The sequence below is a fragment of the Canariomyces notabilis genome (genome assembly GCF_033297395.1).
Source record: "Canariomyces notabilis strain CBS 508.74 unplaced genomic scaffold N656scaffold_36, whole genome shotgun sequence".
Lineage (NCBI taxonomy): Eukaryota > Fungi > Ascomycota > Sordariomycetes > Sordariales > Chaetomiaceae > Canariomyces > Canariomyces notabilis.
Genome location: NW_027041858.1, coordinates 131699 through 156747, shown reverse-complemented (window position 1 = coordinate 156747; position 25049 = coordinate 131699). Strand labels below are relative to the sequence as shown.

The following is a 25049-nucleotide window of genomic DNA, read 5'->3' as shown; positions in this document are numbered from 1 at the left end:
GATTCCCTAATTTCCACAGCAAACAAGCCCAACGCCCAATTCTTTGTCCGCCGCACGCGCCCGTCTACAACCCCTGTCGCTCAGGTCACGACCGTTCGTTCCGTTACTGAATCCTGCTGCTAGTTAATCGACTGCTGCTGACGTTTCTTAGGGGCCCAATTCTCGCAGTCAGCGTTCGGACGCCGGACAGCGAGCTGTGCTTCCAGTGGAGGGTTCCATGTGCTTGCTGCTCACTCCTCCATCCGACGTAATCACCTGCATCCCGTTCGCATCGCCAGCGTAGCTGAATGGTGCCTGTTTCCGAGCCACGCCTTTCTCGGTCTATGTCCCACAAATTCCCAGCGACCTGTCTTGCCGTAGCGACCGTCCGACAGCCACCGCCCGGACCCCTGTGCCTCCGTTTCCGCCATGTCGACAACGCTCCCTGCTGGGGCTGAAATGCCCGTTCGGTCGCAGTCAGTCCGGACACGACGGCCACCGACAACGTCGCGGGCCGAGCCCCTTCCGCGATCCGAGTCATCGACAAGAGCCGAGGCGTCGCGTCCCCACCGCCGCAGCAGCCAGAGATCGACTACCGGTACCACATCCTCCCCCCGGCACTACCAGCAGCAGCCCGACATGTCCGCGCCCGCCCCAAACAACAACAACAACAACAACAACAACAACAACAACAACAACAACAACAATGGCGGGACCGCCGACGACGCTGCCAATGGGGCAGCCTCCGCGGCGCATCGGACTTCCAAACACAGATATCGTACCGTTATCCCGGCTCCGTCGGGCAACTACACATTTATAAAGACCATCGGCCAGGGGAGCATGGGCAAGGTCAAGCTGGCCAGGAAGGAGGGCACCAACGAACTGGCAAGTCTATCGCGTTGCGCTTCGTCTACATCCTTACATTGCATCTTCTCTAACACCTGGTTTCTCCTCCACTTTAGGTCGCGTGCAAGATTATTGAGAGGGTCTCGCCCGATGACGGCCGCCAAAGCCGGGAGGATCGGGAGAGGGCCGATGCCGCGAGGGAAGACCGCAACGCTCGTGAGGCTGCCATCGTCAGCCTGTTGAACCACCAGTACATCTGTGGGCTGCGAGACAACTTGCGGACGAGATGGCATTGGTACATGCTTTTCGAATACGTCAACGGCGGTCAGATGCTCGACTACATTATTTCACATGGCAAGCTCAAAGAAAAGCAGGCCAGGAAATTTGCGCGCCAGATAGCCAGTGCTGTCGATTACTGCCACCGAAACAGCATCGTCCACCGAGACCTCAAAATTGAGAACATCTTGATTAGCAAGACAGGCGACATCAAGATTATTGACTTTGGGCTCAGCAATCTCTTCTCACCAGAAGAGGATAGGAAGCTCAAGACGTACTGCGGCAGTCTCTATTTTGCTGCCCCGGAGCTACTCCAAGCGAAACCCTACACGGGTCCTGAGGTCGATGTGTGGAGCTTTGGCGTGGTTCTTTTCGTGCTGGTTTGCGGCAAGGTGCCCTTTGACGACCAGTACATGCCCGCACTTCACCAGAAGATCAAGAAGGGAGCAGTTGACTATCCCAATTGGCTGTCCAGCGGTAAGTTACCTTGCAGGGAGTGCCATTTCTGATCGTCGCTAATATGGTGCCAGAGTGCAAGCATCTTATATCCCGGATGCTGGTGACGGACCCGAGACAGCGTGCTACCATGCATGAGGTCATGAACCACCCCTGGATGCTCAAAGGTTACAACGGACCTCCAGAGAACTTCCTACCGCACCGCGAGCCCCTATCCTTACCTCTGGACAATGAAGTCATCGCACACATGACGGGCTTCAAGTTTGGCCCTCCAGATTACATCCGTGAGGAGCTGACCAAGAAGATCAAGTCACCCAAGTACCAAGCTGCTGTGCGGCGCCTGGAAAGAGAGAGGGAGCTTCCACAACCCACGCCAAAGGACGCTGAAAAGCGGCGAGCTTTTGGGTTCGACTTTTATAAGAGGAGAAACTCCATAACCAGCAGGGATACTCTGACAAACAACAGCTCAGAAGGCCTGCCAGTCGGCGACGATCCGCTGAACGCCTTTGATCCCATGATCTCCATCTATTACCTTGTGCGGGAGAAGCTGGAGCGCGAAAGGCAGGCGGCCCAGGCGTCCATGCCGCACAAACCACAGCCCCCGCAATCCCCCCAGCAGGCCCAACCGCCACCCCCTGTGCCGCCTTCTCCCGTTGCGAGGCCAAAGGAGAAGCACTCACTTGCCGAAATCGTCCCGCCCCAGACGGCGAACAACGATACTGGGCGGACACGGGCCCGAGCGAGGTCCCATAGTGAGGACCAGGCCCGAGAGCCAGTCAAGAATGGGCTCTTATCACCAGACATGGTCCCGCCAGCAAAGAAGAGCGGCGCCGCGGCATCACTCCTTCGCAGACTCAGCACGCGTGACAGGCGGAAGGAGCCGCCATCCGAGAGCAACAACGGCAACAACAACAAAACCAGCACGCCGATACACAAATCGGTCTCGATGCGCGCCAAGTCGCTAGGGCACGCGCGCAGGGAGAGCATCCAAGCACGGCGGGCCCGGCGCGAGGCGGAGGCGCGTGAGCAGCCACAACAGCAGCAGCAGCCGGTACGGGAGGAAACGGACGCTGAGCTGCTGGCCGAGCCCGAGAACGGAGACACCAGCGGCGGGTCGCATGAACGGCTTGAGCCCGAAGATCCAGACCTGGCCAAGCCGGTTTACCTCAAGGGCATATTCAGCGTCTCGACCACGTCGACCAAGCCGCTGCCCGAGATACGCGCGGATATCAAGCGGGTGCTGAAGCTGTTGGGGGTGGATTACACCGAGATCAAGGGCGGGTTTAGCTGTCTTCACACGCCGAGCCTTGCCGACGGCGGGACGGATCGCGATTATTCTTCTTCGCGCCACGCTGCCGGCGGCGGTTCTGCCGCCCGAGCCAGCGAGCAGATGGTGGCCGAGGGCGAGATAAGGTTTGAGATTGTCATCGTCAAGGTGCCCATCGTCAGCCTGCACGGCGTGCAGTTCAAGAGGGTCGGCGGGGACACGTGGCAATACAAGGCCATGGCGGAGCAGATTGTGAGGGAGTTGAGGCTCTAAGGGGAGATGAGAGTGAGAGAGCCGACCATATATGTAGGATGATGATGTCGGCGATTGTATTCCTTCGTCCGGCTGCAAAAATCAATCGCTTCGCCCTTGCTGGTGATGGCAGCGAAGGTCTGGCCGGGAAGGAACACGATGACGGTGTTTTGCTTCATGGTGTTGGCTATTGTTGTTAGTTATGCCGGGATTCTTTTTGAGGTACCTTCTTTATATTCTAATTCTTATCTAATATTGATGGCTTTTCTACACCTGTTGGCGTCGTTTCAGATCGATATTGTCTCGGTTCTTGACTTTTAGAGTTGGAAACAAGCTTTCCTAGGCGAGTGGACTGGCTGACCAAGAAGGTGACAGATTGTCTGGGATAAAGCAGGTACTTGAAAGACATGAGTGATGACATGGTTCTCTATATTCCTGTCTTTAAAATCGTACCTGCCTTGCGTTAGCATCTGGGCCGGCCCTGGTTTCTCCCTTCCCTTTGTAACTTGTTGCTCATCATCCCGATCATGGGCCACACCTCGATCCAAGCGGAAGTATATATGCCTCCGCCATAGCAGACACGGAGCATGCAGGTTGTCAACAGGGTCCATGCGAACGCGGGGAGGCTGTGGCCGACGCGTCCGAAGGGAGAAGGCTAGGGATGATACAAGCGGGGGTTGACCCTGGGGGTTGGTGAGATTCAGGTGGTTGAAAACAGGTACGAGGTCCGTACTCCTCCTGCTGCTGTTGAGAATGCGGTGGGAATCATGAAAAGGTATGAACATCGCTATGGGTTCCAAGAACGATGGGCTTTTCCGTTCTGTTGAGCAGTCATGCCAATGACCAATGGTTGATTGCGCTTTATGTGACGAGAAGCCGTTGGTGATTTGGGAAGAGGTCGAAGGTGAAGGTGCTACTGTCTATTGCTTGCACAAGCCGGACAGGTGGCAGATGAACTACAAAGCAGACCCTGTTGGGTTGCGTCGAGGAAGGGGGGATTGGGGAAGACAATTCATGTTGATACTGGATGATGATATCCCAACCCTCTTACCAAGTACCCGTTGGCTCGACCTTCGTATGCACTTAAGGGGCACTATATCTAGACGGGCAGGTGTCTTCGTAGGTGGTGAGTGCTCAAACAGGATAATCATGGGTTACAAAGAATTTATAGGTAACGTATCATTACATCGTGATTTCCGGCGAAAGCAGGATTCTGCTGTCTATTGTCCTAGCGCTTCCTGCATCGCGGGCCGGCGCGGCGGTCATCACTTCGTATCCAGCCAGCAATCCTAACAGAAGCAAACAGTGTACAGCACATCTCGTAGCGGGAAATGGAACGCTAGGTGAGCTTATATGCCACTCTCCATAATGGCTTCACGATTTGTTGATCGTCAACGGCTTGAAGGGTTTTCGTAGCTTGTCAATCGGCGCCATACTGGAGCGGCCCAGCCCGGGAGGCCTCCTAAACTTTCCCCCAAGCCCCTTGGGAAAGTTGCACGTCGTTGCGTGCAGACAAGTGGCCGGACGGGTCGGCTCCGGTGGAGGCTCGTTTTCTTCCGACTTTGAGCTGGTTTCAATGTCGGTTTCCGCCGGTTCTGGCGGGGGCGGTGAACTAGAAAAGACGGCATAAGGTTTTCTCGTCGCTGTTTGCTCACTACTGGGATAAGATGGTCGGGTCTTCATCTTCCCATCTCTTAAACTGCGCCCAGCGAGCTCCGGTTCAATCTTGTGCCTAGCCAAGTCGGTCTCCGTACATAGAGACCCGGAGGCGTTCTGCGCAGGGAGATTTCCTCTGGAGTGCGGATTCGCTGATGGTCTGCTTGCCGCTGGCATGGGGGTCGGCAATGCTTCAATAGAGCGAGGGTTGGCCTTAACAAACCCAAGGATGCTCCTCTGCTCTGCTGACCGCCTGTTGCTTGATCGCTTAATCTTCTCGGCCCTTTGTACCGCTTCCGCAGCGGCGGTAAGGGCAGCCTGATGGGTTCCTGCGCTGACGAACCCAGGGAGAGAAGCCACAGTGAATGAAGACGACTGCTCCATGGTGGTCGCGTAGTCCTTACGCCACGGGAGTTCGCCGCTGTCGTCCTGCCCGTTAGGTAGCCTCTGTAGTTTTGGTCGCTTTACGCGCGGTGCATCGTCTGGCCCGTGACCAGTCAAATTATGCCCCAACTCTTCCGGGTCGACAGGAAACAGATTGTCTTCAACGTTAAACATGGCCGGCAGGCTCCCGAAGATGGACTCTTCAGGCGGCAACTTACGCCGAAGAATCCTGGCAATCTCCTTCATGACCGGCCGATCAAAACACGGGCCCTTTTTCAAGAAAGATTTGCTTACGGATGTGACAAAAGGCGACAGCTCGTTGCGCTCGCTGTTTGTGCTTGAGCTGTAGACCGGGTAGCTGAGATAGAGCAGACTCTGTGCCCGCGTCATGGCAACATAGAGCAGTCTCCTCTCCTCATCGCTGTCCTCTGCCCGCATGTGGGGAATAGACCCGTTGTAGACGGCAGGGACAAAGACGACAGGCCACTCAAGACCCTTCGCCGCGTGTATTGTCGAGATGGTAACCAGTGGCTTGCTTTCCTGACCATAATCTTCGGTCTGTGCATCAGATGCTAGAGACACGTTGGCCAGAAAGCGCGGCAGAACCTCGACCTCCTTTGTTTGCTGCAGTTCTGCGATCGCCGGAAGAGCGTCATCGCCGGAGCGCTCAATCTCACGCACAAAATCGGCCGCAAGCTGGATGAATTCCTGCATGTTGACCCACCTCTGCTCGTGGTCTTCAGGGTATACATCTTGGAGATGTTTTTGGAAGTTCAGGGTGGTAAGAAGCTGCTCAATCATGTCGACAAGCCCGAAAGGCGTTCCACTGCACCCAGACGCCTCGTCAATTCGTTTCCTGATAGTCTCCAACGGGCGGAGGAGCCCGCCACTAATCCTTTGCTCGGCATGCTTAGTGATTTTAGTTTTTGCAGTGCGATCGCCCCGGCAGTGCTTCAGTAGCAAACTCCAGAGGCTGAGCGATGAGCTTTCAGCTTCCTCGATCAAGCCTTTGATGGTCACTTCGCCGATCCCTCTTCGGGGAACATTCATGATCCTGGCCAGCGCATCGTTGTTTTGGGGCTGGTGAATGACTCGTAGATAGTCGAGGATGGTTTTGATCTCGGCACGCTCGTAGAATTTGAAACCCCCAACCATTCGATAGGCGATTCCGGCCCTCCCAAGGGCGCTCTCGATATGCCTCGACAGAGACGCGGAGCGAAGTAACACGGCTACATCGCTGTGGTTCAGCATTGAGCCTGACAGCAGGACAGCCCTCTTTATCTCCGAGACAATCCAATCTGCCTCGGCAGTTGCACTTTTCAACTTCCGAAGAACCGGACGGGAGCCCTTATCATGGATGGGCTTCAGGGCCTTCTGGTACCGTTTGGTATCCTGCTGTATGACGAGCAGGGACAAGTCGAGGATGGATTGCGACGACCGATAGTTCTCTTCGAGCGAGATCTCGTCGGTAGCAGGAAAATCCCGGAGCAGCCGCCAGAGGTTTCTAATCTCGGCCGACCGCCATCCGTAGATGCTCTGGTCAGGGTCGCCCACAATAGTAATCCTCTGGTGACGTTGGGCGAACAGTTTCATCAGCTCGTACTGAATCCCGTTTGTGTCTTGGTACTCATCGATGAGGACAGTCTGCACATTGGCAACGCAAGACGGAAACCTGCGAAGCAAATCAACACAGCGGACTAGAAGGTCATCATAGTCCAAGAGACTGGATCTGTCCAGATGGCCCTGGTATTCCCGATAGCAGGTCTCAAGGTCTTGCAACCCGGGCGTCTCGGCGGCTTCTGGTCGAGCAGACTTGGCGGAGGTTTCGGTGCCCTTGGCCTTCCTTTTGCTTATCCATACGCGCGCGGCCGCAGGGTCGACAGTTAGCTGCAGTCTTTTGCAAATCCGGGTAATGATGGCGCGGGAGTCTGATTCATCGGCAATGCCGAACTTTTGGTTAAGCCCGATGTGTCGCCCGTACGCGGCGAGATAGCGTCGTGCGATGCTGTGGAAAGTGCCCAGGATAATCTTGGACTCGCGACCATTTCCGAGGGCTCTCCCAATACGCTCTTTCATCTCGCGAGCCGCCTTGACGGTGAAAGTCGCGACGACAACATCTTCGGGCCGGTATCCCACAGCGTCGACCAGCCAGACAACCCGAGAAGCGAGAGTATGAGTCTTGCCACTTCCTGGACCGGCAAGAATGGCGACTGTAGCCGCATCAGAGCTCACGGCGCGACGCTGAGCATCGTTCAGGCCATTGAGAATCGCGTTGCTCAAGGGCGGACGAGAAGACATGTATCGGCAAGTTTACACAGCGGCCCCAAGGAGTCACTGTGGAATATGCAAATCAAGTTGAACAATAATTATTTACTGCATTTGCACGCGCGAGAGAGAAGTCTGGTCAACAGGATGTTGTCGACGTGCAAATCGACGCTGATGCCAACTCCAATCTCCAACTTGCTCGATTGATGAATACCTTACGGTTAGACGCGACGGTACCATCACAGCGGGTCCATTCGCATCGCGAGAGCACGTTACTCTCCGCTCGTGACTACAATTCAATGCTGGTTTGTTCGTTAGTTCGAAACCTGCCCGACTTTTTCTAACCAACCACAGCCCAGAGATACACGGGACCCTGACCAATCGAACCACGCGCATCTGCACATTACCCCATTTTTTGGGCTTACATAACCTTCGACTTTTCCACCCTGGCTCAACTTTTTCCATTTTCCTCTTTCTTCAACCTCTCCAGCCGACCATTCCTCTTATATATATTTTCAACGTTGCAAAGATCACTCGAATCAGCAGGGCCCCAAAACAGCTATCGCCAGGGCTTCAAATCAATGATTCGCGCGTCAAACCAATGCCAACTTCGTGAAGAAGCTGGTCCGTTTGATGCCTCGTCGGCTGGAAGCCGTGATTCGGAACGAAGAAGGTTACATTGAGACTCTTCTGCCCATTCAAATTGTATTGGATCTCGGGTTCCTGATGTCACTCGCTAGGTTCTCTGCAATTGAATTGATTGGCTTCGTCACCCATGTTTAGATCCACCGCATGTACCACGCTAACGAACAAACCAGGAGGACATTGTACCTTCCCAACTTCAATCCCAAGTCCAAGACCCCAAGCAAGAGTGACCGAGCGTTAACAGACCTGTGATTACCGCACTGTACATACACTAGGCATGGAAATGCGTCACACAGTGCAGTACAGTACATGTACAATACATACCTTACATCGCTACTTCGTACCAATCTTCCTATCCTCACTCCAATTCAAACAAGATTTCGTTCCAGCTATCATATACCACTCCCCAACACTTGAACGTTATTAATTGTCTAAGGTACGAAAAATCACATATCTATCCGAGACTCCATGATCCGGAAGGAAATTGTCGACCAAGTTTCTGGCTGCTGTAACCTTATCACGGGAAGCACAGCCGATCCTGTCATGCAATGCACCTCGACGAAGAGAGCAATTGGACCCAATTTCTGTGCAGGCATTAACAGCTTTTGATGCGATTGAACTATCAACTCTCCGGCCGTGCCTCTCCTGACGGACGTGATGTTATGATGTTCTGAGAACGGACAGAATGCATTCACATCAAGACGAATCACACAAGCTCTGCATGGTGTCCAACCGGGTGACCAGCGTAAACGATCAGCTCGGGTCTAATGATAGCATATCACGCCTTCAGCAACACCTGCTTCCTCTTGCATTTCTGGGACCGGCTAGCGTTGGTGAGCAGCGGCATTCTTGAGAGCGCTGAATCCTCAAATCCAAGGGACCGCATGAGTGACAGTGACGAGAAGATGAACTGACGAAGATGGGCGGCCCGGCAGGACAGGGGTTCTTGCGGGCTGGTGGTGGGGGATGGACGAGCTTCGCAGTTCCCAATCGGTGATAGCCAATCGCAGGGCTGCCTTTACCGCTGGCCCGCCCATGCTACCGGGCGAAACTGGCCAACCAGCGGGCTGGACGGCCATGCAACTCCCGTTCCGCAGCATCGCAACACCCCTCACAGGTCGCTCACAGGTTGCTCGCACTTTGGCTCTCCGCGATCGAACCCTGGCCATCATGCAAGTGCCAAATGTGCCTGGACGGAGGACCAGCAACTAAGAGGCAATTTCACACGTACGGCCCAATGCTCGCCGTGCTAGTGCCGAGCTGCGTTCCCACTCGCTGCAATTCGTCAACTCGCCTCGGCCGACCATGTGTCTCAACAGCCGCTATATACCCAGTTGGGCCCGTTGGCACACGGTTTGTGCCTCCTGTCATCCGCCATTTGCCTTGTTCACCGCAATCGCCTCCTGTACATCTCAATCACAACGTGTTTCGGCATGGCGGATACCATGAGGCATCTGTGAGAGTACAGACCTCCTTGAACACCTATTAGACCCGGCCGAGGCCTGCCTTGACCCCCCTCCACCACCATGCGGTCTGGTGTACCAGTCTATAACTCTGCCTCTGCTCTTCTTCTTGCGACGGCATCTTGGCCCTCCTTGTGCGCTGCCGTGCCGTCAACGGGTGTCTGGTCACGCCGATCACTGGTACTGGACTTTGATCCCGCCCCGCCGCCCGACGAAGGCCCTGAATTATCAGCCGGTGCGCTTCGTGATCCATCCTACCTCCCGGCCCAAATTGGCGGCATCGTTGGTGCATACGGCTTCTCGCTGGTGCTGGTCGCCTTCCTTCTCCTTGCTCTTGCCAAAACCCGCCGTGAACACCTCGAGAACCGTGACCTCCCGGAAAACGAGAGCACGTTTGTCTCATTCAACCCCTTTCCCCAACCGTTCTTGCTCCAATCCGAGGAGGAGTACAAGAAACATCTCCAGCAATTCCAGACACAGACCCTCACCGTCCAAACCAATTTCCCCCAGAGTCCTGTGAGGAACTTCTCTCTGCCCTCGGGCTCACCATTAAGCCCAACAAGGTCCGGTCCCCTCAGCCCATCCAGGTCCCAGCACTCGCTTTATACCACACACTCGCCCTCATCGACCATCCTACCACCGGGTAGTGACCTTATATTCAACCCGACAGTACAACGAGACAGAGCCATGGCGCAAGAACAATTGGCTGAGATGTACAAGTATGTTATGGCGCACGAGGAGGCCAAGGCTGAAGGGAGGGAATATACCGGCCCTGATTTGACCTCCCCTTCGTCAAAGTCGGTGGCCAGCAGCAAGCGGGAGAGAAACAAGCCGTCGAATTTGAATCTGGCCTCTTCAGACGAGAAGGCGCACTCGCGAGGCTCATCGATTTTGTCCTTCCTCAAGTCGCCCCGCAAGAAGCCGGCGTCTGCGATGCAAATCTCATCTCCGATTATGACGCCCATGTCTGGCACCTTCCCGCGACGCGATGAGCAGGAACTGAATGCCATCCCCCCTCGTCATTATGCCCCGGCGGCCCCGCCCCCTATCCCATCAGACCTAGGCTCCCGGCGCCCAACCTTTGCCACCGCCTCTTCGGCTGGCAATCAGCTCCCAAGCCCAGATGTCTCTCCTGTCAGCACGCAAAGCATCGACTCCCGAATCGATGCCCCCGTCAGCCATGCTCCTGCCCGCGAAGCCCGCGCCGCCGCCCGTCGCGAACAACGGGAGCGGGAAGGGCGCGGTGACAATGGGCGTTTCCACTCTCGCGATGTATCAGCAGCCACCAGCGCATCAGGCGAGCCCGATCCCGTCTCGGCCGTTTCGGAGAAATCAACGTCTGGCCTCGTCGGTCTCCCCACTTCCCCCAAGCCGGGCGTCGACCGCTTCCCCAGCCTCGATTCGCTCCCCACCTCGCCGCGCCCGGGGCAGACTTTCGCCAAGTCAGCCCCGCCCCAGTCGGCAATCCGCCAGGGCGGCGCGCTGCCGCTGAGAGCGTACGAATCGTCGCTGACCAGCCCAACGTCATCGAGCTTCAACACGACCAAGCAGACGGTGTTTACCCGCGCTGAAGGCCCGCTCTCGCCCGGCTTGCGGACACCCTGGACGGGCGCGCCCGTGCCCTACACACCATATCAGCCTTTCTCGCCGGTGATGCCCATCACCCCGTCGGTGGTGACCAAGGCGGACCGGAAGAGGATGAAGAAACTGGAGCCGAAGACGCCGACCCTGGAGATGGTGAAGGCTACCGAAGAAATCTGGTAGACTGCCTGTGGATTAATCGGAGTGTGGTAGGCTGGGAGCTTCGCTGGTAGATATAGTATAGTTTATTATCTGGTTTAACTTCTTCGCTTTCTGATATCCCCTTCCTTCGGTGTGAAGGTTTCGGCTTGGTCTGATTTTTTTCCAAGATGAAAGGGCCGTTGAGCTGTGGCCTCGGGGCCTGGATAAGTGTGCCTAGTTGGGCGAGAGAGACAAATAGTTTGTAGAGTGGAAGTTATGATATCCATTTTTGATGAATTGATGAGGGTCCTTGATCTTGTTTTGAGTCGATAAGTGAAGTGCGAAAGAAGAATCTCTGAGCGATGCGAGTCTGTGGTTGACGTGCAGTGAGATGAAGCTGTTCGTGTGTGATGTTTCAAGGGGTTTCGGTGAAACTGTTAGGTTGGTTGTGGTTGATGCGTACCCCTAGGACTTATCCGGTGAATCATGATATGTAACAAACCGGTCGTGTCGTCACAACTGACAACATGACGCTGGGATAACGATACAGACAGCGTCCTGGCGTCTGTCTTGGGCTAAAGAAGCTGAGAAGGTAGGTATCCAGGAGCTCACGCCTAGGAGAAGCGGACTGCTTGTTAGCCAATGTGCTGGATTCTTGAAGGTCAGATTCAAACATGGGCCCGTGAAGTACGCATAGCTTCCGGATGAGCAAACGGGCATTGGTAGATGTACATAGTGGCCCCTTTACGAAGGTTCAGCCAACGGGTAAGGGGAGTCTAGATGAGTCGAGCTGGCATTGGGTCTTCGCAGTCTCGGCGGATGAGCAAGCCAATGCCCTAGCAAACCCCAGCGAGCTACGGATACGTAGAACAGCTCTATATCAGGTCGCGGCTTGAACGAGCAAGTACCTACAAGCTTGGTTTTGCACGCTGTTTCCCGATGCAAGGGATGCAAGGGATGCATGTAGACGCAGTGGTGGCTATGAACCTACCGGGGCACATTGCCTTGAACTGCCAGTGTGTCCTGTGATTGTCCATGACCTATTATGTACCCTAGAGCATCATCTGGGCGGTTGGACAGAGGCTCAGACAGAGGGGCTAGAACATGCCAAACTCCTACGAATTGCCCACACATGCGACAAATTGAGAGACAGCGCTCATGGCTCAGAGTCAACTGCGTGCCCTGTTGCCACTGCCACTGCCACTGCCGTTGCCATTGCCATTGCAATTGTCCCAAGTAGCCGGTGCAGGTGTCAATGCAGGAAGCAGAGCCATTCTCTTTTCAATATCTTCAGCTGTTGTTGAGGAGGGAAGTGAAAATGGGTGGGTTACTGTACGTCACACAAGGTATGAGGTCAGTCAAAGGGTTTTTAAAGTTGCACATGGCTCAGGCCTTTCAATGTGGTCTCGGCCTCGCCTCAATTGCCTCCACGTGCCAAGCAACTGCTCCACTCTTGGGGACTCGGCTGTAGCCGATTCTCCTATCATACGATTCTCGCGCACATCGTCCCACCCATAAGCCCATCCTCCCATCTTCCTTCTTGCAACGTCGGTCCTATCGCCAAATTTTCGAAAACGGCCCGCCCGCGCAGCATAACGACGAACGCTGTCGGCATACGGCCCAAGCTCCCCTCCCCAGCTTCCTACAGTAATTCCGCGCCTGGCGGCCGACCCGACTTGCATCTTGCTTCGCAATTGGTCGACGGCTGTGCTTGCCCCTGTCCGCCCATCTCCCACTCTCGCCGCCCACCACCCAAGTCGACCCGGATCGCTGCCGCGCACCGCCAAAGGCCCGCATGCAAACAGCTGATCGCTCCGCCGCTCAGGGTACCCGGCCTGCTGGAGCGGTCCTTGGAAATACCTAGGGGCGATACGCAGAGAGGAAGGAACATGGCCAATCCAGAAGCTGGCTCGCCTGTCTTGTTCGGTGGTCTGGATGGATTTGATCTCGGTGATGGCACGCTAGGAGGTGGCAGCCTTGCAGGTGATCTGCCCGATACCCGTCTCGGGGCTTCAAATCCCGCTCCGGCCGCCTCCAGGACGGTTGGTGAGAGCATACCAGCCACGGCTGGCGGGAGCGGGAGTGCGAGTGGGACCTCACCCTTACAGCCCAACTTCTTCAGTCCGGCCCCTCCAAACTGGGTCTTCCAGGACACGCCCCCGTATGACTCGCCCATCGGCGAGAATTCCTTTAGCGCTGCTTCCCAACAATCGTGGGATCTCCCGGTTCATCCCAGCCTCAACCAAGCGCTTCTGCAACAACAGGCTCTGTATCTCCAGTCCCCCGCCCTTTCGGCCATCGATCCGAAGCTTAGCCCTACTTCTACGGCGGCCAATGTCCCGATAGTTCCCGCCTTTGCAGCGCAGAACACCCGAACCGCCCGTAAGGCGAGCAAGCGCAACATCGAGAACACGCTCACTCCGGCGCAGCGCGAGCGGCTCAAAAGCATCGCTATGCCTCCTCACCTCCAGTATCACTCGCCTGGGAGTCCAGGGTCGAGCTCAAGCGGCAATGACAAGGGCCCAGCCTCGTCCCCGGAGGCCGTCGAGTCGTCCAAGCCCAACAGTAGGAAGCGTAAATCGTCGGCCGAAGTGGACGACGATGACGACGATGATGAGCTCGACGGCCAGCAGCCGGTCAAGAAGACCGCTCACAACATGATTGAGAAGCGATACAGGACCAACCTCAATGATAAGATAGCAGCGCTGCGAGACAGCGTGCCATCATTGAGGATCATGTCCAAAAGCGCCCGGGGAGAAGACACTACAGAGGACAGGGAGGAACTGCATGGCTTGACACCGGCTCACAAGCTCAACAAGGCAACGGTAGGTTCCACTGTTTTCCATGTCCGGCAGGCTGATGCTGACCCACGACCTAGGTCCTGAGCAAGGCAACCGAGTATATCAGGCATCTTGAGAAACGCAATAATCGACTTATTGAGGAAAACAACAGCATGCAGGCGAGAATTGCCGCATTTGAGAAGCTCTTCATGGCGGGAGCTATTACCGGACAGCTCCCAAACCCCCTGCAGCCGTCTCCTGCACCAATGCAATACACCCAAGATGCCGCCTTCGTGAACACACCAATGACGGCACCCCAAGGCCCGGATCCATCAGGGTTGATTCCGATACCAGACGATATGAAGCGCATTCTAACCTCGCAGCAAATGAACGCCGGCCGCCCGTACCCCGTGCCGGCGCAGCAATTTGCGCAGAATCCTGCGATACTGCGGCAACAGCAAATTCAACAGCAGCAACAGCAACAGCAGGCACAGGCAAGCCGATGGAACCCGTACTTCGGAAAGCTGATGGTGGGCTCCCTGGCCGGTTTGATGCTGGTCGAAGCCCTCGTCGAGAACGAAAAGAGCGCAGAGACGACAGAAGGCCGCGGCTTGCTCGCTCTCCCGGTCCAGTTCGTCACTGCTTTTGTTCACTCGACTCACTTCAGCATCGGAGGGTATTACATCTCTGCAGTTAGCATGATTGCAAAGCTACGGTTGCTCTCCCTCATCGGCGCCTTGTTGTGGGCCGCCTGCTCGTCCTTTATCGACGAGTCCCTCTTTCCGCCTTCTAAGAGCTCAAAGCAGAATCCTTCTGTTGTTCAGGCAGTGCCTTCCCTTGCCTCCCCCATCCATGTCAGGAGGCAAGCATGGCTCACCGCAATTCAGACCGTCTGGGTGCCGAGGCACAACTTCTTCCTCGAAGCCGCGGCGCTGTTGCTCAAGACGCTTAAATACACCCTGAGGAACGTGGTTGGCTCCCACGGCTATCTTGCGTTGACAGGCCTGAGCGAGGAGCAAGAAGCCGCCCGGATTAAAGCCTGGACAATCGCCCTGGACGCACAGCTCGCCGGCGGCGACGTGGAAATTAATAAGAGCCGCCTCACGCTGACCCTCATTGCATCCGGCACTCTCCCAGATACCCCTCTCCGACTGATGCTAAAGGCACTGCACATTCGCGTCCTCCTCTGGCGGCTGCATGGTGCCTCGTGGGCAGCCAACATGATTGCTGCCAACTTGTCTAGGGCGAGGTGGAATGAGGCCAGACAGCTCAATCGCATCCTTGATTCCCTTCACGATGGGCAAGCTCCCGCGGACGAGGCGCTTCCCGAACACTTGGCCATCCTGCTGGACCAGGACTGCGATGAAGTATTCAACGACGACATCATTCAAAGAGCGCACAACCTGGCCTGGAACCAGGACACGACTTACAACGTGATCGACAAGGTGGATGGCATGGACATGGTTGTGGAGGATGTTGCCGTCAGGTCACCAATGGATGCGGTAGCAGCGTGGTACTCGAGTCTTGCGCTGCACCGCGCCTTAGTCAACAGTCTCCCCAAATCCCGAGGCAACAAGGCCACCGTGGCCGAGGATATTGACCTGGCCGTCAAAGTCTCGCCCATCGGATCCAACGCGCAGGTGCGCGCCCTCGTCGCCCGCGCGGTTCTTACTAAGGAGAAGAGAGGCGCGAACATCGTGGCTGCGTTGCAGGCTCTCGGCCCCTCCCTCAACCCGGACAAGCATCCGCACTACAGCAAGGGCGTGCCGCCGCTCATCGACTCGCCCATGTCGACCATCGCCCCGGATCCCGACGCGCAGATGGCGCTGCGCTGCGCCATGGGCATTGCGCAGCTGCAAAAGTTTGCCGACCCGCCGCAGCCGGCCGTCATGGTCATCAACTCGATCCTGCCGGGCAGAGCGGCCGACGTCGAGGGCATGTCGCTGCTGGGCTACACGGCGGCGTTCCACCTCATGGAGCAGCTGCACGGGCACGCCGTGGGCAGGGAGATGTGCTCGAGGTCCCTGGAGAGGCTGGCCGGCAGCCTGAGGATCTGGATCGGCAGTTCCGCCGGGAACAAGGCCGGTGTTGATGCCGAGATGAGACAGGGCATGATTGACAGGTGCCTGGGCGTCGCCAAGAGCGTGGTCGGCATGGAGACCGATCCGGGCTATGCCAGTATGGATGATTCGGAGGTGGCTGCGGAGGGGGGTGAGGGGGAGTGGACCGGTTGTTGAGGCGGCATTTATTCAATTCCCCTGTTGATTGGTGTCTTGGCTACCCCTTTCTTCGCATTTACTTGTTTTGTTTATCTGCAGGTGCTGGGCGCGCAAAGCATTATTATCTTCTTTTTTACTACTCCTCTTATTATTACCTTGTCCATATATTTCCCATTCCATTATCTCATTTATTTTGTGTTTTCATTCCCTTATTCTGTCGGTGTTCTCGGCGTCGCAATGCTGACAGCGGGCGGCGCTGGGCGTAAAGTGTGGACTACAGGATCAGTGGGAAATCCAAAAACAATTGAAGTTCCTGGACCGTGCAGGGTGTGCAGGGCAAGCAACCTGAAAGAAAGGTTTTGTTATGTAGAGAGGGAGTTAAGGTGGCGCGATTGATTGATTGGGGGTTCGTCTCCGGAAACCCCTGAGTAGTTGGGCCGGTGGATCTAAAATGGATTCTTTCCCCCTTGGTCTACCTCATCATTTTCTTCATCACCCACTCACCGTTCTTGCCTACACCTTTTGGATCGTTTTGTCGTTGGTATCTGATGTCATATTATCTAGCACTTTCTGTGTTGGTTTGGCTCAGAGGTGGGCAAGTTTGCTAGATCTATGTGAGGAAGGATTGCCGAGGCGAGCCCTCATTATTAAGCTGTATCATATAAAAGGAATGAAGTGCTGAGAAAAGAAACTCTGCTCTTGTTCCTACGAAAGTATCTCCCGCTTATTCCGTAGTCGTGTTTGCCTAGAACGAATGTTCTGGGGCGATTCAGGGGCTATGTGTAAACGGTGTGTGTGTTGATGCGGAGATAGCGCTGGAGCTGGGTCCTGTTTACTAACCTGGTGACTATGGTTTAGAATGCTTCCTCCTCTGCTCATTGTCATACTCGGGGATGAACGAAGACAAATGGCTCTAGTAATAAGTTTCCCCGAAGGTCAACAACGCATGAGGTTTGGGGAGACAGCGCTAACTGATATCATTGCCGAATGCCCCGTAGCACCACCATTCCGATACTGCGCAGAGATATATTGAGATATATTGCCTGCATGTTGGAAAATGAAGCTAGTACCGGAATCGTTAATGCACCGTTCTCCTGCCGAACCTTAAAACGTAACCCAGCCATGCCCTCGCAATTGATCTACACCTTGAACTCACGAAGAAAACGAGGGACAGACAGGCAAAAATCCAAAACAAATGCCCGATCTTAGTCCAGTTCCTAACTAACCACCAAAGATAGCCAATCTGTTGGTAGGTATTATACCGTTATGGTTTAGAAAAGCGAAAACCCGTCCAATTGAATTTGGTAACGGGACAGATTCCCAGGCGATAACTAATAATTGCCATCACCGCCAACTACAATCTTGACAGCCCCGTTCATGAGACCATTAGTCATCTTGGTCAGGACTGGGAGAGGAGTGGGCTGAACGATCCGTGAGTGCATGCTGTCAAAGACGGGAGACGGGGTGCGAGAGGGTACGGAGACGGTCGGGGCGCGGAGAGAAGCGTTCGGCGGAGCGGGTTCCGGAGCCCTCTCGGGAGCCGGAGCGTCTTGTTCGATGGCCTTAAAATACTAAACAAGATTTGGGGAGTCAGAATGGAGATAATAGGAATTCTAGGAGAGGGATGGTTTTACCTTGACGGTTCCAACACGCAGTTCCAGCGTGGCATCCTCGTCACACACGATCCTGGCGCACGGGTGAAGCTGCAGGGCAGAGAGGGTGCCCATGTGGCTGACGCCCTTTTCAACGCAGGCTCGCAGCGCGGGGGCTTTCCGGGAGCCCAGCACGATGGCCACGACCTCACGGGCGTCCAGGACGGTCCGCACGCCCACCGTCAGGGCTTTCCGAGGTACTTTCTCGGGCTCACCGTCGAAGAAGCGGCTGTTGGCGACGATGGTGTCGGCGGCGAGCGTCACGGGCCGGGTGCGCGAGGCCAGGCTCGAACCAGGTTCGTTGAATGCCAGATGGCCGTCCTCGCCCATGCCGGCGAGGAAGAGGTCAATGCCACCAGCGGCGTCAATCTTGGCCTCGTAGGCGGCGCACTCGGCATCTAGATCCCGGGCGTTGCCGTCAAGGATGTTGACGTTGCTCGGGTGGATGTTGACGTGGGAGAAGAAGTGCCTCCACATGTATGAGTGGTAGCTTTCGGGGTGGTCCCTTGGGAGCCCTACGTATTCGTCCTAGGGAAAAGAGGGGTAGTCGCATTGGTGATGTGCTCAGTGCAAGCGAGCGCTCATGATGGACTGCTTACCATGTTGAAGGTTACGACATTTTCAAACGAGATCTGCCACGTTCACCTTGTCAGCGCCCATGCTTCAGGGCATAGCCGTCTAGGGCATCTCGTATCATACCTCGCCGGTCTTGTACTTTTCAACAAGGATGCGGTAGACCCCAAGCGGACTGGACCCGGTTGGAAGGCCCAACACGAAGGGGCGGGTTGACGTGGGCGCAAACTTCTTGATCCGCTCGACGACAAGGTTGGCAACATAGAGGCTTGCGGCCTCCTTATCGTCCCTGATTATGAGGTGCATGTTGGCTTGAAAATGATGAGGAGAGCCGTGAATATACAAGCCTGGGTTAGGCTAGGGTGCAAGAAAAGGGTTGGCCAGCAACAAGTGTCAAAGAAGCACGGCTTTGCTAAGCTTTCAGAAGCTGAGGATACCTTTTTTGATGCTCTCTCAAGCCTAGAAGTCAGAGATGGGGAGTTCGGGAGGAACGGAATCTAAGGAGCGATTAGGGCGCTTCAGAAGACCTGCTACTGTACTGTCAGAATGCTACTTTTACAATGTGCGTGAGCAGTGAGCACAAGCGTGACCATGACGGCACCACAAGAGCCCGGACAAGCCGAGTGCGGAGACTGTGAATAGCACCAGCGACGGCATTGCCCGGGCTTAGCGCAGGCCCGAGGGATGGATGGGAGGGTGTCCACGGTGTTGGAGTTGGAGCCACGAATGGAAAATGGAACGTTCAGCAGTGTGCTTGGGTTGTTACCAGTGGCGACTGATAGCACGTGTTGCAAGAGGAGCCAGCTTCCTGGTTAGCGACTAGTGTAACGCACTTGCCTAGCATCGATGGCACCAACTGCGGTGCCTTAGCCTTACCTTACCTTACCTTACCACTTTTGTGCTCTTTGCAGCAAGTTCATCAAGTGGGAGGCAGTGACGGTTGTTGGGTGGTGATGGTGTGCGGTCGAAGAGACAGGAGCAACTGGTGAGCATTTAAAAGCAGCTAACCAAAAGAGCACCTGTCTTTTTGCATGTACGAATACAAGCACTTTGCTTCACAACCTGGAACCATCATGAGGGGATGAGGCATGAGGCATGAGGCATGAGGCATGAGGCTTGAGGCTGAACCTGTAAACAACAGCCTTGTGGCCTGCATGTTGAAAGCCCTTATCTTAGGGGGCCAATTTGAATGCCAAGTTAACTTTGATGGATGCATGGAGTTGAACCTTAACGTTAGCTGCGGAGTACGGTACGTACCGAAGGTAACCTAGCTCTCTGGGGTCCCTGCACCCAACCAAAACGGTTCTGCAATCCATTTCGAGTGTTACCTGTGGTCCTGTGCACCCCCACAGTTGCTCCACCGATCACTGGAGATTCCCGCGACCCGCCCGATCGATAGGTGCCAGTCTCCTGAGCCAAGGCAACGTTACTTCTACATCCACAAGCCAACACCAGCCAACCCAACAAAGCCGAGACTCCATCCGGATCTCCCTCCCCGCCGAGTTAGGCAAGTGTCGCCGCAGCTTTTGTCTGTCTACTTGCGACTGATTAGTCGCTCCCTTTTTTCGCCTGCGACCATTTGTCTCTGACGGCCTGTTACACGCGAAACCAGTTGGGAATCGCGATTGGTTTTCGCCCTCCGGGTTCCTGCTGCTCTATGTCTCTGCCGCAATATCGCAACAACCGCAATATCGGGCTACAGTATCATGTCTTAGAAAATACCCCTTTTGCGCCGCCGCCCCGCAAACTCGCACTTTAACGACTTGCCTGTAGCAACCAGCAACCTCCCTCTACAGTACCTACGCGTCGTGTTCCCGCAAGCTCTCTGAGTCCCTATCCTCCCCCCAGCCTCCAGCGGGTACCCCGCAGGTTCCATTTTCCCGTGTCAGCCTTTTTGCGGCCCGGTAGTGGTGTGTTTACTTGGCGTATTCAACGTAGTGCTGGCCGGGGCCTCCCAGTCCCGATCTACCAAGCCAAAGGCTAGACGCAACCAAGGGCAGGCCATGGTATAGCAGGAATGTCCAGTGCCTCCCTCGACAAGCGCCCTTCTCCCTGTTCCGTATGACTTTAAGAAAGGGACTGCTCGCCGTATGCTTATCCGCATCTCGTGTGTCATGCAGCCATTCGTTTCTGCCATGACCTCTTTACGGGATGTTCTCTTAGCCGCCTTCAGGTCGCTCCTCCGGGGCAGGTCGTTGCTCCGGATTCTGCTGGCGTTCTGGACCGAGAGCAAGCCCAACCACGACCATCAAGATGTCGGCCAAGCCAAGGTCGCCGCCAGCCCAGTCGCGGATTTCCTCGCCGATGCCGAGCACCTGCTGTTGGCGCCTGTCGAGCCCAGCCGACTGCGCGATCTCTCACGGAAGCTAAAGCGCCAGTTTCGGGAAGCCCTGCGGTTAAACCCGAACTGTATGCTGCCGTCCTACAACTCCCAACTACCCACTGGCCTCGAGTCCGGCCAATATCTCGCCCTCGATGTTGGCGGGTCAACGCTACGAGTCGCACTGGTAGAACTGGCGGGTCGTGCATCACAGGGCCTTCGAACCAGCATTGTTCGGATAGATTCGTTCAAGATCAGCAGTGATGTTCGAAGTCTAAGGGGAGTCGCTTTCTTCGACTGGATGGCCGAGAGGATACGGGAAACCGTCGCCGAAGACGGCGAGAAGGGTCACAGTCCGGACCACCCCCTCATCATCGGCATGGCTTGGAGCTTCCCCATTGAGTACGTCTCCTCTCCCTGCTCCATATGCTGCTGTCCCGCTAACAGGACCAGGCAAACCTCCTCCAAGGGCGGGAAACTCTGTGGTATGGGCAAAGACTTCCTCGCAGCCGAGGGGCTTGTCGGGCAGGACCTCGGAGAGATCATCAACCTGGCATGCAGGAGAAAGGGGATTCATGTCGAATTGTGCGCCATTGTCAACGACTCGAGCGCCACCCTGCTTTCCAAGGCCTACACCAACCCTTCAACGCGCTTCGGCTTGATTCTCGGGACAGGGGTCAATATCGCGGCTCACCTCCCCGTCAGCACCATCGACCTACCAAAGTACGGTGACCGGCCCAGCAGCTGGCACGAAAAAGCGAGCCACGTCATTGTCAACACGGAGCTGGGCATGTTTGGCAAGGACATCCTCCCGCTGACCAGATGGGACAAGCTGCTCAAGGCCGCACATCCCCGGCCAGATTTCCAGCCCCTCGAGCAGCTTGTTAGCGGCTTATACCTCGGCGAGATCTGCCGGCTAGCCCTGCTCGACGCTATCACTACCACGGGGATATTTGGCGGGACAGTCCCACCGTCACTCCAAAAGCCCTACTCGCTCGACACCGAGACCCTGTCATTGATCGAAGCGTAAGTTTTCTCATCCCTTTCTCTTTCCCTCCCTTTTTTTCTTTACCAACTAACGCTCAAAAAGCGACTCTTCCTCCTCCCTATCAACTTCCATCACCCTCTTCACCTCCCGTCATCCGAGCACCGTGACCCCGACCACAGCCGACTTGGCCTTTTTGCGCGCCCTGGCGTCGTACATTGCGCGCCGCTCCGCCGCCATCGTGGCCGCCTCGCTGTTTGCGCTCTGGGAGCTCAAGGCCGAGGCCGAGCGCGAGCTGATCACGGACGCCTCCTCTTCACCCTCCTTTGCGGCGGCGGCCGCCGAAGCCGAACTGGCCCTATCCGACGCCAAGACCACGGTGGCGTACAACGGCTCCGTCGTCGAAAACTACCCGGGCTACCGGGACCATTTGCAGAGCTATATTGACCAGCTAGTTTCGATTTCCCAAGAGAGGAGGAGTCAAGACCAAGGCCAAGACCAAGGGACAGTGGCAAGGGGCGCGGAAGGGGTGATTGCGCTCGTCGAGGCGAGGGAGAGCCCGCTGCTTGGGGCTGCGGTGGCGTTGGCTTGCCTGGATTAACTACGTACCTAATCGGACCGCGGGATGGGAAGGGGGAAAGGAAGTAGCGGCATGGTTAAGGACCATGGTTAATACGACTATTTTAACGTAAAATACTCATGTTAAGCAACTAGCGATGCGTTTATAGCTCTTGTTGATCACCGCAGGTTACAACACGGTGAAGTAAATAGAAGAGTAAGATGTAGGCAGGGAACGGATGAGGTCACTCCATGTATGTAGCGCAGGAAGAAGCGAATCACCGAGATGCCCCCTTTGTGACAATTCGCTTGTCAGGCGCCTCCGTATCATAGGTATTGTACAATACCTAAGGTAGCTGGCATCTCTTCTCGGCCCTGAAGCCTCTAGGTATCAGAGGTCGTTAAACGGCTTTGTTTGTTTTAGGGGTATCCGCTTTCCACCGTCCAAGTACCTCCACTGCAACCTTACCCAACTACATCCATCCAACTTTGTCTTGTACAATACAGTAAATTCGCCCCACCTGTGCTCTCCCCACACCGCAGAAGCGAACTGAAGCTAACTCCTTCAAGATCAGACAACTCCCGGACGAGTCGCGTGCACCTCATGATGACCAGCAGGAAAGGGGGAACAGGGAGCAAGCCGCCCTGCGACCCCAGGAGAAAATCAGAAATAACATCAGGCAGGACCCAGCCCCAAAAGCTCCCACTTTGCTTACCAAACGCCATGTAAAACCCCCTTCGCCTCGAGTACAATACCTCGCCCTGATACACATCACGTGGACTCTATATATGGTAGATGGCCACTATTACTCGGCGGCAAAGTACCTTTTGGTCTTGCTTCTCATCTGCTGCGCCTTGACTTCGGGCGGGATAACAATGTGATGGACCACGTGCGGGCGGTAGATGGCGTCCACGGGGGGCATCCTAAGCAGATTAAGCACGGCGTTAGCAAACAGACTCCCTCTCGATTTCGTAGCGGGCGCACAGATCAGAAAGGGGACAGATAACTCACCAATCGTCCAAACTAAGAGGGAAATACTCGTACAACATATCCGCCGGCTCCAGCGGGCTGGTCAGAGTAGCGTTTTGAGACCCCGAAGCTGCGTGGCCTTGCTGTCCGCTGGCAGAATGCGACGCCGAGGTCTTGGTGAACTGGGGGCTTTGCGCGCTATCGGCCGAGTTGGACCTATTTGGGCTACGTTCGTCTTCAGATAGGGAGAGGTTGATTGGGAGCGTTTGGGGTGCAGCGGGAGCAGTGGTGCTCCGTTGGGACCTGGTGGCGGCAGAAGAGGCAGAGGCTGCTGGTGTGTGTATGTTGTTGTTGCTGTTGTTATTGTAATTGTTGACAAAACTATTTCCCATGCCGACAGAGGAGCTGTCTAGCGCTCCCCAGGATGGTACTGGCGGGCGTTGAAGACTAGGAGAGGAAATGGCCATTTTCTTGCTTGGATGCTGCGGGCTGGGCGTGGGGAAGGGGCGAGGCGTTGACCATTCGGAGTTTGTCTGCGAGCTGTGGTTAGCATTGATGGCGTCTAAAAGCACAGACTACAACCAACCTGGGCATTTCCCACCGAATGATAGCGTTGAGAGTTCTGTGCTGTCTCCGGGCGCTCTTCCTTTGCGTGCTGACTATTCTGGTGCTGCTTTGAGCTGCCTCCGGCAGGGCCGTAGGACCCGTCAGTTGCCCTTCTCTCCATCGCCCTTCTATCCCCCGACAGGGGCACGTCCCTACGGCCGTCGAAATTTCTAGGGCTGCGGCCTCGTACGATGACGGGCCCGGACTGGATCTCGGCGACCTTGAGGTGCTCCCCATTCTTCGTCTTCACCAGCAGGTTAATTTGCACCACGTAGTGCTGCTGTAGGCCCTTTCGGCGGCCGTTATTTGCCGTGGCATGCTTGAACTGCAATCTCTTCCACGACACGGGCACCGACACATGACTACCATCCACCTCCTGTCCGCTGCTCAGATCAAGTGACACAATCGGCGGCGGGCTGGGCATCTTCGGTTCTTCGGCCACTAACGCCGCATTACTGCTCTTCCACGGAATCGTGATAATTTCGGTGGCCTTGCCCTCGATACTCTCGATCGCCGAGATGGACGCCGCCAGCTCGACAGCGGGCTCCTGCCGTCCCTGGTCGTCCACATAGTGCGCCACATGACGCGGCAGCGTGATTTGGCCCGAGATTTGCCACAAGTTTCGGCGATAGCACGTCAGCTCGAGCGGGCGGCCCGTGTTGTGGTCGGCGCCGAAGACATCCTCGGCAACGAAGAACATGCCGTACAGCTCGCCCGTCATGTTTGGCTCGACGAACTGGCCAGCCTCACCAATCAGCGTGGCCTTGCCGGGAATGGGCGGGCCAAAGCCCAGGAGCTTGTTGTCGAGGTCTTGTGGGGACAGGACTTCGCCATTGTAGGCGTCGGCGTCTAATGCACCGATGGTTGTGCCGTCAAAGCCTCGGGCCGGGTATGAAAAGGGGTCGTCAAAGGTAGTGCCAAAAGTCTCGAATTCGTAGCCGGTTGGAGTGTAGGGGAGATTTGGAAGCCCGTGGACGGGGTCGCTTGCAGGGAGGTAACTATTAGACCTCGGTCAAAGAATATTGTCTTTCGGGTGGTTGACGTACAGGAGCGACTCATCAAAAGCCATGTTCGGATCGAATGCGTCCATGCCCGAGGCATCCAGCCTCACGGCATCTGAACCCGGGGCGGCTCCGGTCGATAAGGCCGGCATGGAACCGAAACTAGCCATCTCA

The 25049-nt window shown here is 55.8% G+C and overlaps 8 protein-coding genes across 8 annotated transcripts; 4 read left to right on the top strand and 4 right to left on the bottom strand.

Annotated features, from left to right (window-relative positions):
• Window positions 1-438: 438 nt before the first annotated feature.
• N656DRAFT_792865 (Pkinase-domain-containing protein) lies at window positions 439-3097 on the top strand (the record flags this gene model as incomplete). Its single annotated transcript, XM_064817119.1, has 3 exons — window positions 439-864; window positions 942-1578; window positions 1632-3097. The coding sequence occupies 3 exons, from the start codon at window positions 439-441 to the stop codon at window positions 3095-3097; spliced, it is 2529 nt and encodes an 842-aa protein (XP_064665538.1).
• A 148-nt stretch (window positions 3098-3245) lies between these two features.
• On the bottom strand, window positions 3246-4156 carry N656DRAFT_457052 (uncharacterized protein). The gene has a single exon (XM_064809707.1). It carries the CDS (start codon window positions 3859-3861, stop codon window positions 3394-3396), a length of 468 nt encoding a protein of 155 aa, XP_064665537.1. The 5' UTR covers window positions 3862-4156; the 3' UTR covers window positions 3246-3393.
• Window positions 4157-4450: 294 nt separating this feature from the next.
• On the bottom strand, window positions 4451-7414 carry N656DRAFT_719023 (P-loop containing nucleoside triphosphate hydrolase protein; the record flags this gene model as incomplete). The annotated part of the gene is made up of 1 exon (XM_064812328.1): window positions 4451-7414. The coding sequence occupies one exon, from the start codon at window positions 7412-7414 to the stop codon at window positions 4451-4453; it is 2964 nt and encodes a 987-aa protein (XP_064665536.1).
• Window positions 7415-9552: 2138 nt separating this feature from the next.
• On the top strand, window positions 9553-11253 carry N656DRAFT_719063 (uncharacterized protein; the record flags this gene model as incomplete). Its single annotated transcript, XM_064812333.1, has 1 exon — window positions 9553-11253. One exon carries the CDS (start codon window positions 9553-9555, stop codon window positions 11251-11253), a length of 1701 nt encoding a protein of 566 aa, XP_064665535.1.
• Window positions 11254-13100: 1847 nt separating this feature from the next.
• Window positions 13101-16228, top strand: N656DRAFT_718979 (uncharacterized protein; the record flags this gene model as incomplete). Its single annotated transcript, XM_064812324.1, has 2 exons — window positions 13101-14036; window positions 14090-16228. 2 exons carry the CDS (start codon window positions 13101-13103, stop codon window positions 16226-16228), a joined length of 3075 nt encoding a protein of 1024 aa, XP_064665534.1.
• Window positions 16229-17311: 1083 nt separating this feature from the next.
• N656DRAFT_784731 (uncharacterized protein) lies at window positions 17312-18374 on the bottom strand. The gene is made up of 2 exons (XM_064816239.1): window positions 17845-18374; window positions 17312-17781 (listed from the first exon to the last, which is right to left on the bottom strand). The coding sequence occupies exons 1-2, from the start codon at window positions 18337-18339 to the stop codon at window positions 17542-17544; spliced, it is 735 nt and encodes a 244-aa protein (XP_064665533.1). The 5' UTR covers window positions 18340-18374; the 3' UTR covers window positions 17312-17541.
• Window positions 18375-20549: 2175 nt separating this feature from the next.
• Window positions 20550-22341, top strand: N656DRAFT_719102 (actin-like ATPase domain-containing protein; the record flags this gene model as incomplete). Its single annotated transcript, XM_064812337.1, has 3 exons — window positions 20550-21157; window positions 21209-21781; window positions 21846-22341. 3 exons carry the CDS (start codon window positions 20550-20552, stop codon window positions 22339-22341), a joined length of 1677 nt encoding a protein of 558 aa, XP_064665532.1.
• Window positions 22342-23104: 763 nt separating this feature from the next.
• N656DRAFT_772181 (p53-like transcription factor) lies at window positions 23105-25045 on the bottom strand (the record flags this gene model as incomplete). The annotated part of the gene is made up of 4 exons (XM_064813909.1): window positions 23105-23222; window positions 23311-23801; window positions 23855-24872; window positions 24921-25045. The coding sequence occupies 4 exons, from the start codon at window positions 25043-25045 to the stop codon at window positions 23105-23107; spliced, it is 1752 nt and encodes a 583-aa protein (XP_064665531.1).
• Between the last annotated feature and the right edge of the window lie 4 nt (window positions 25046-25049).

Coding starts and splice junctions, on each gene's coding strand:
- N656DRAFT_457052 (XM_064809707.1), bottom strand. CDS start 3,861: ATGTTCATACCTTTTCATGATTCCCACCGCATTCTCAACAGCAGCAGG.
- N656DRAFT_784731 (XM_064816239.1), bottom strand. CDS start 18,339: ATGTGGAGGCACTTCTTCTCCCACGTCAACATCCACCCGAGCAACGTC. Junction 17,782..17,844: donor TGCGTGTTGGAACCGTCAAG/GTAAAACCATCC, acceptor AATCTTGTTTAG/TATTTTAAGGCCATCGAACA.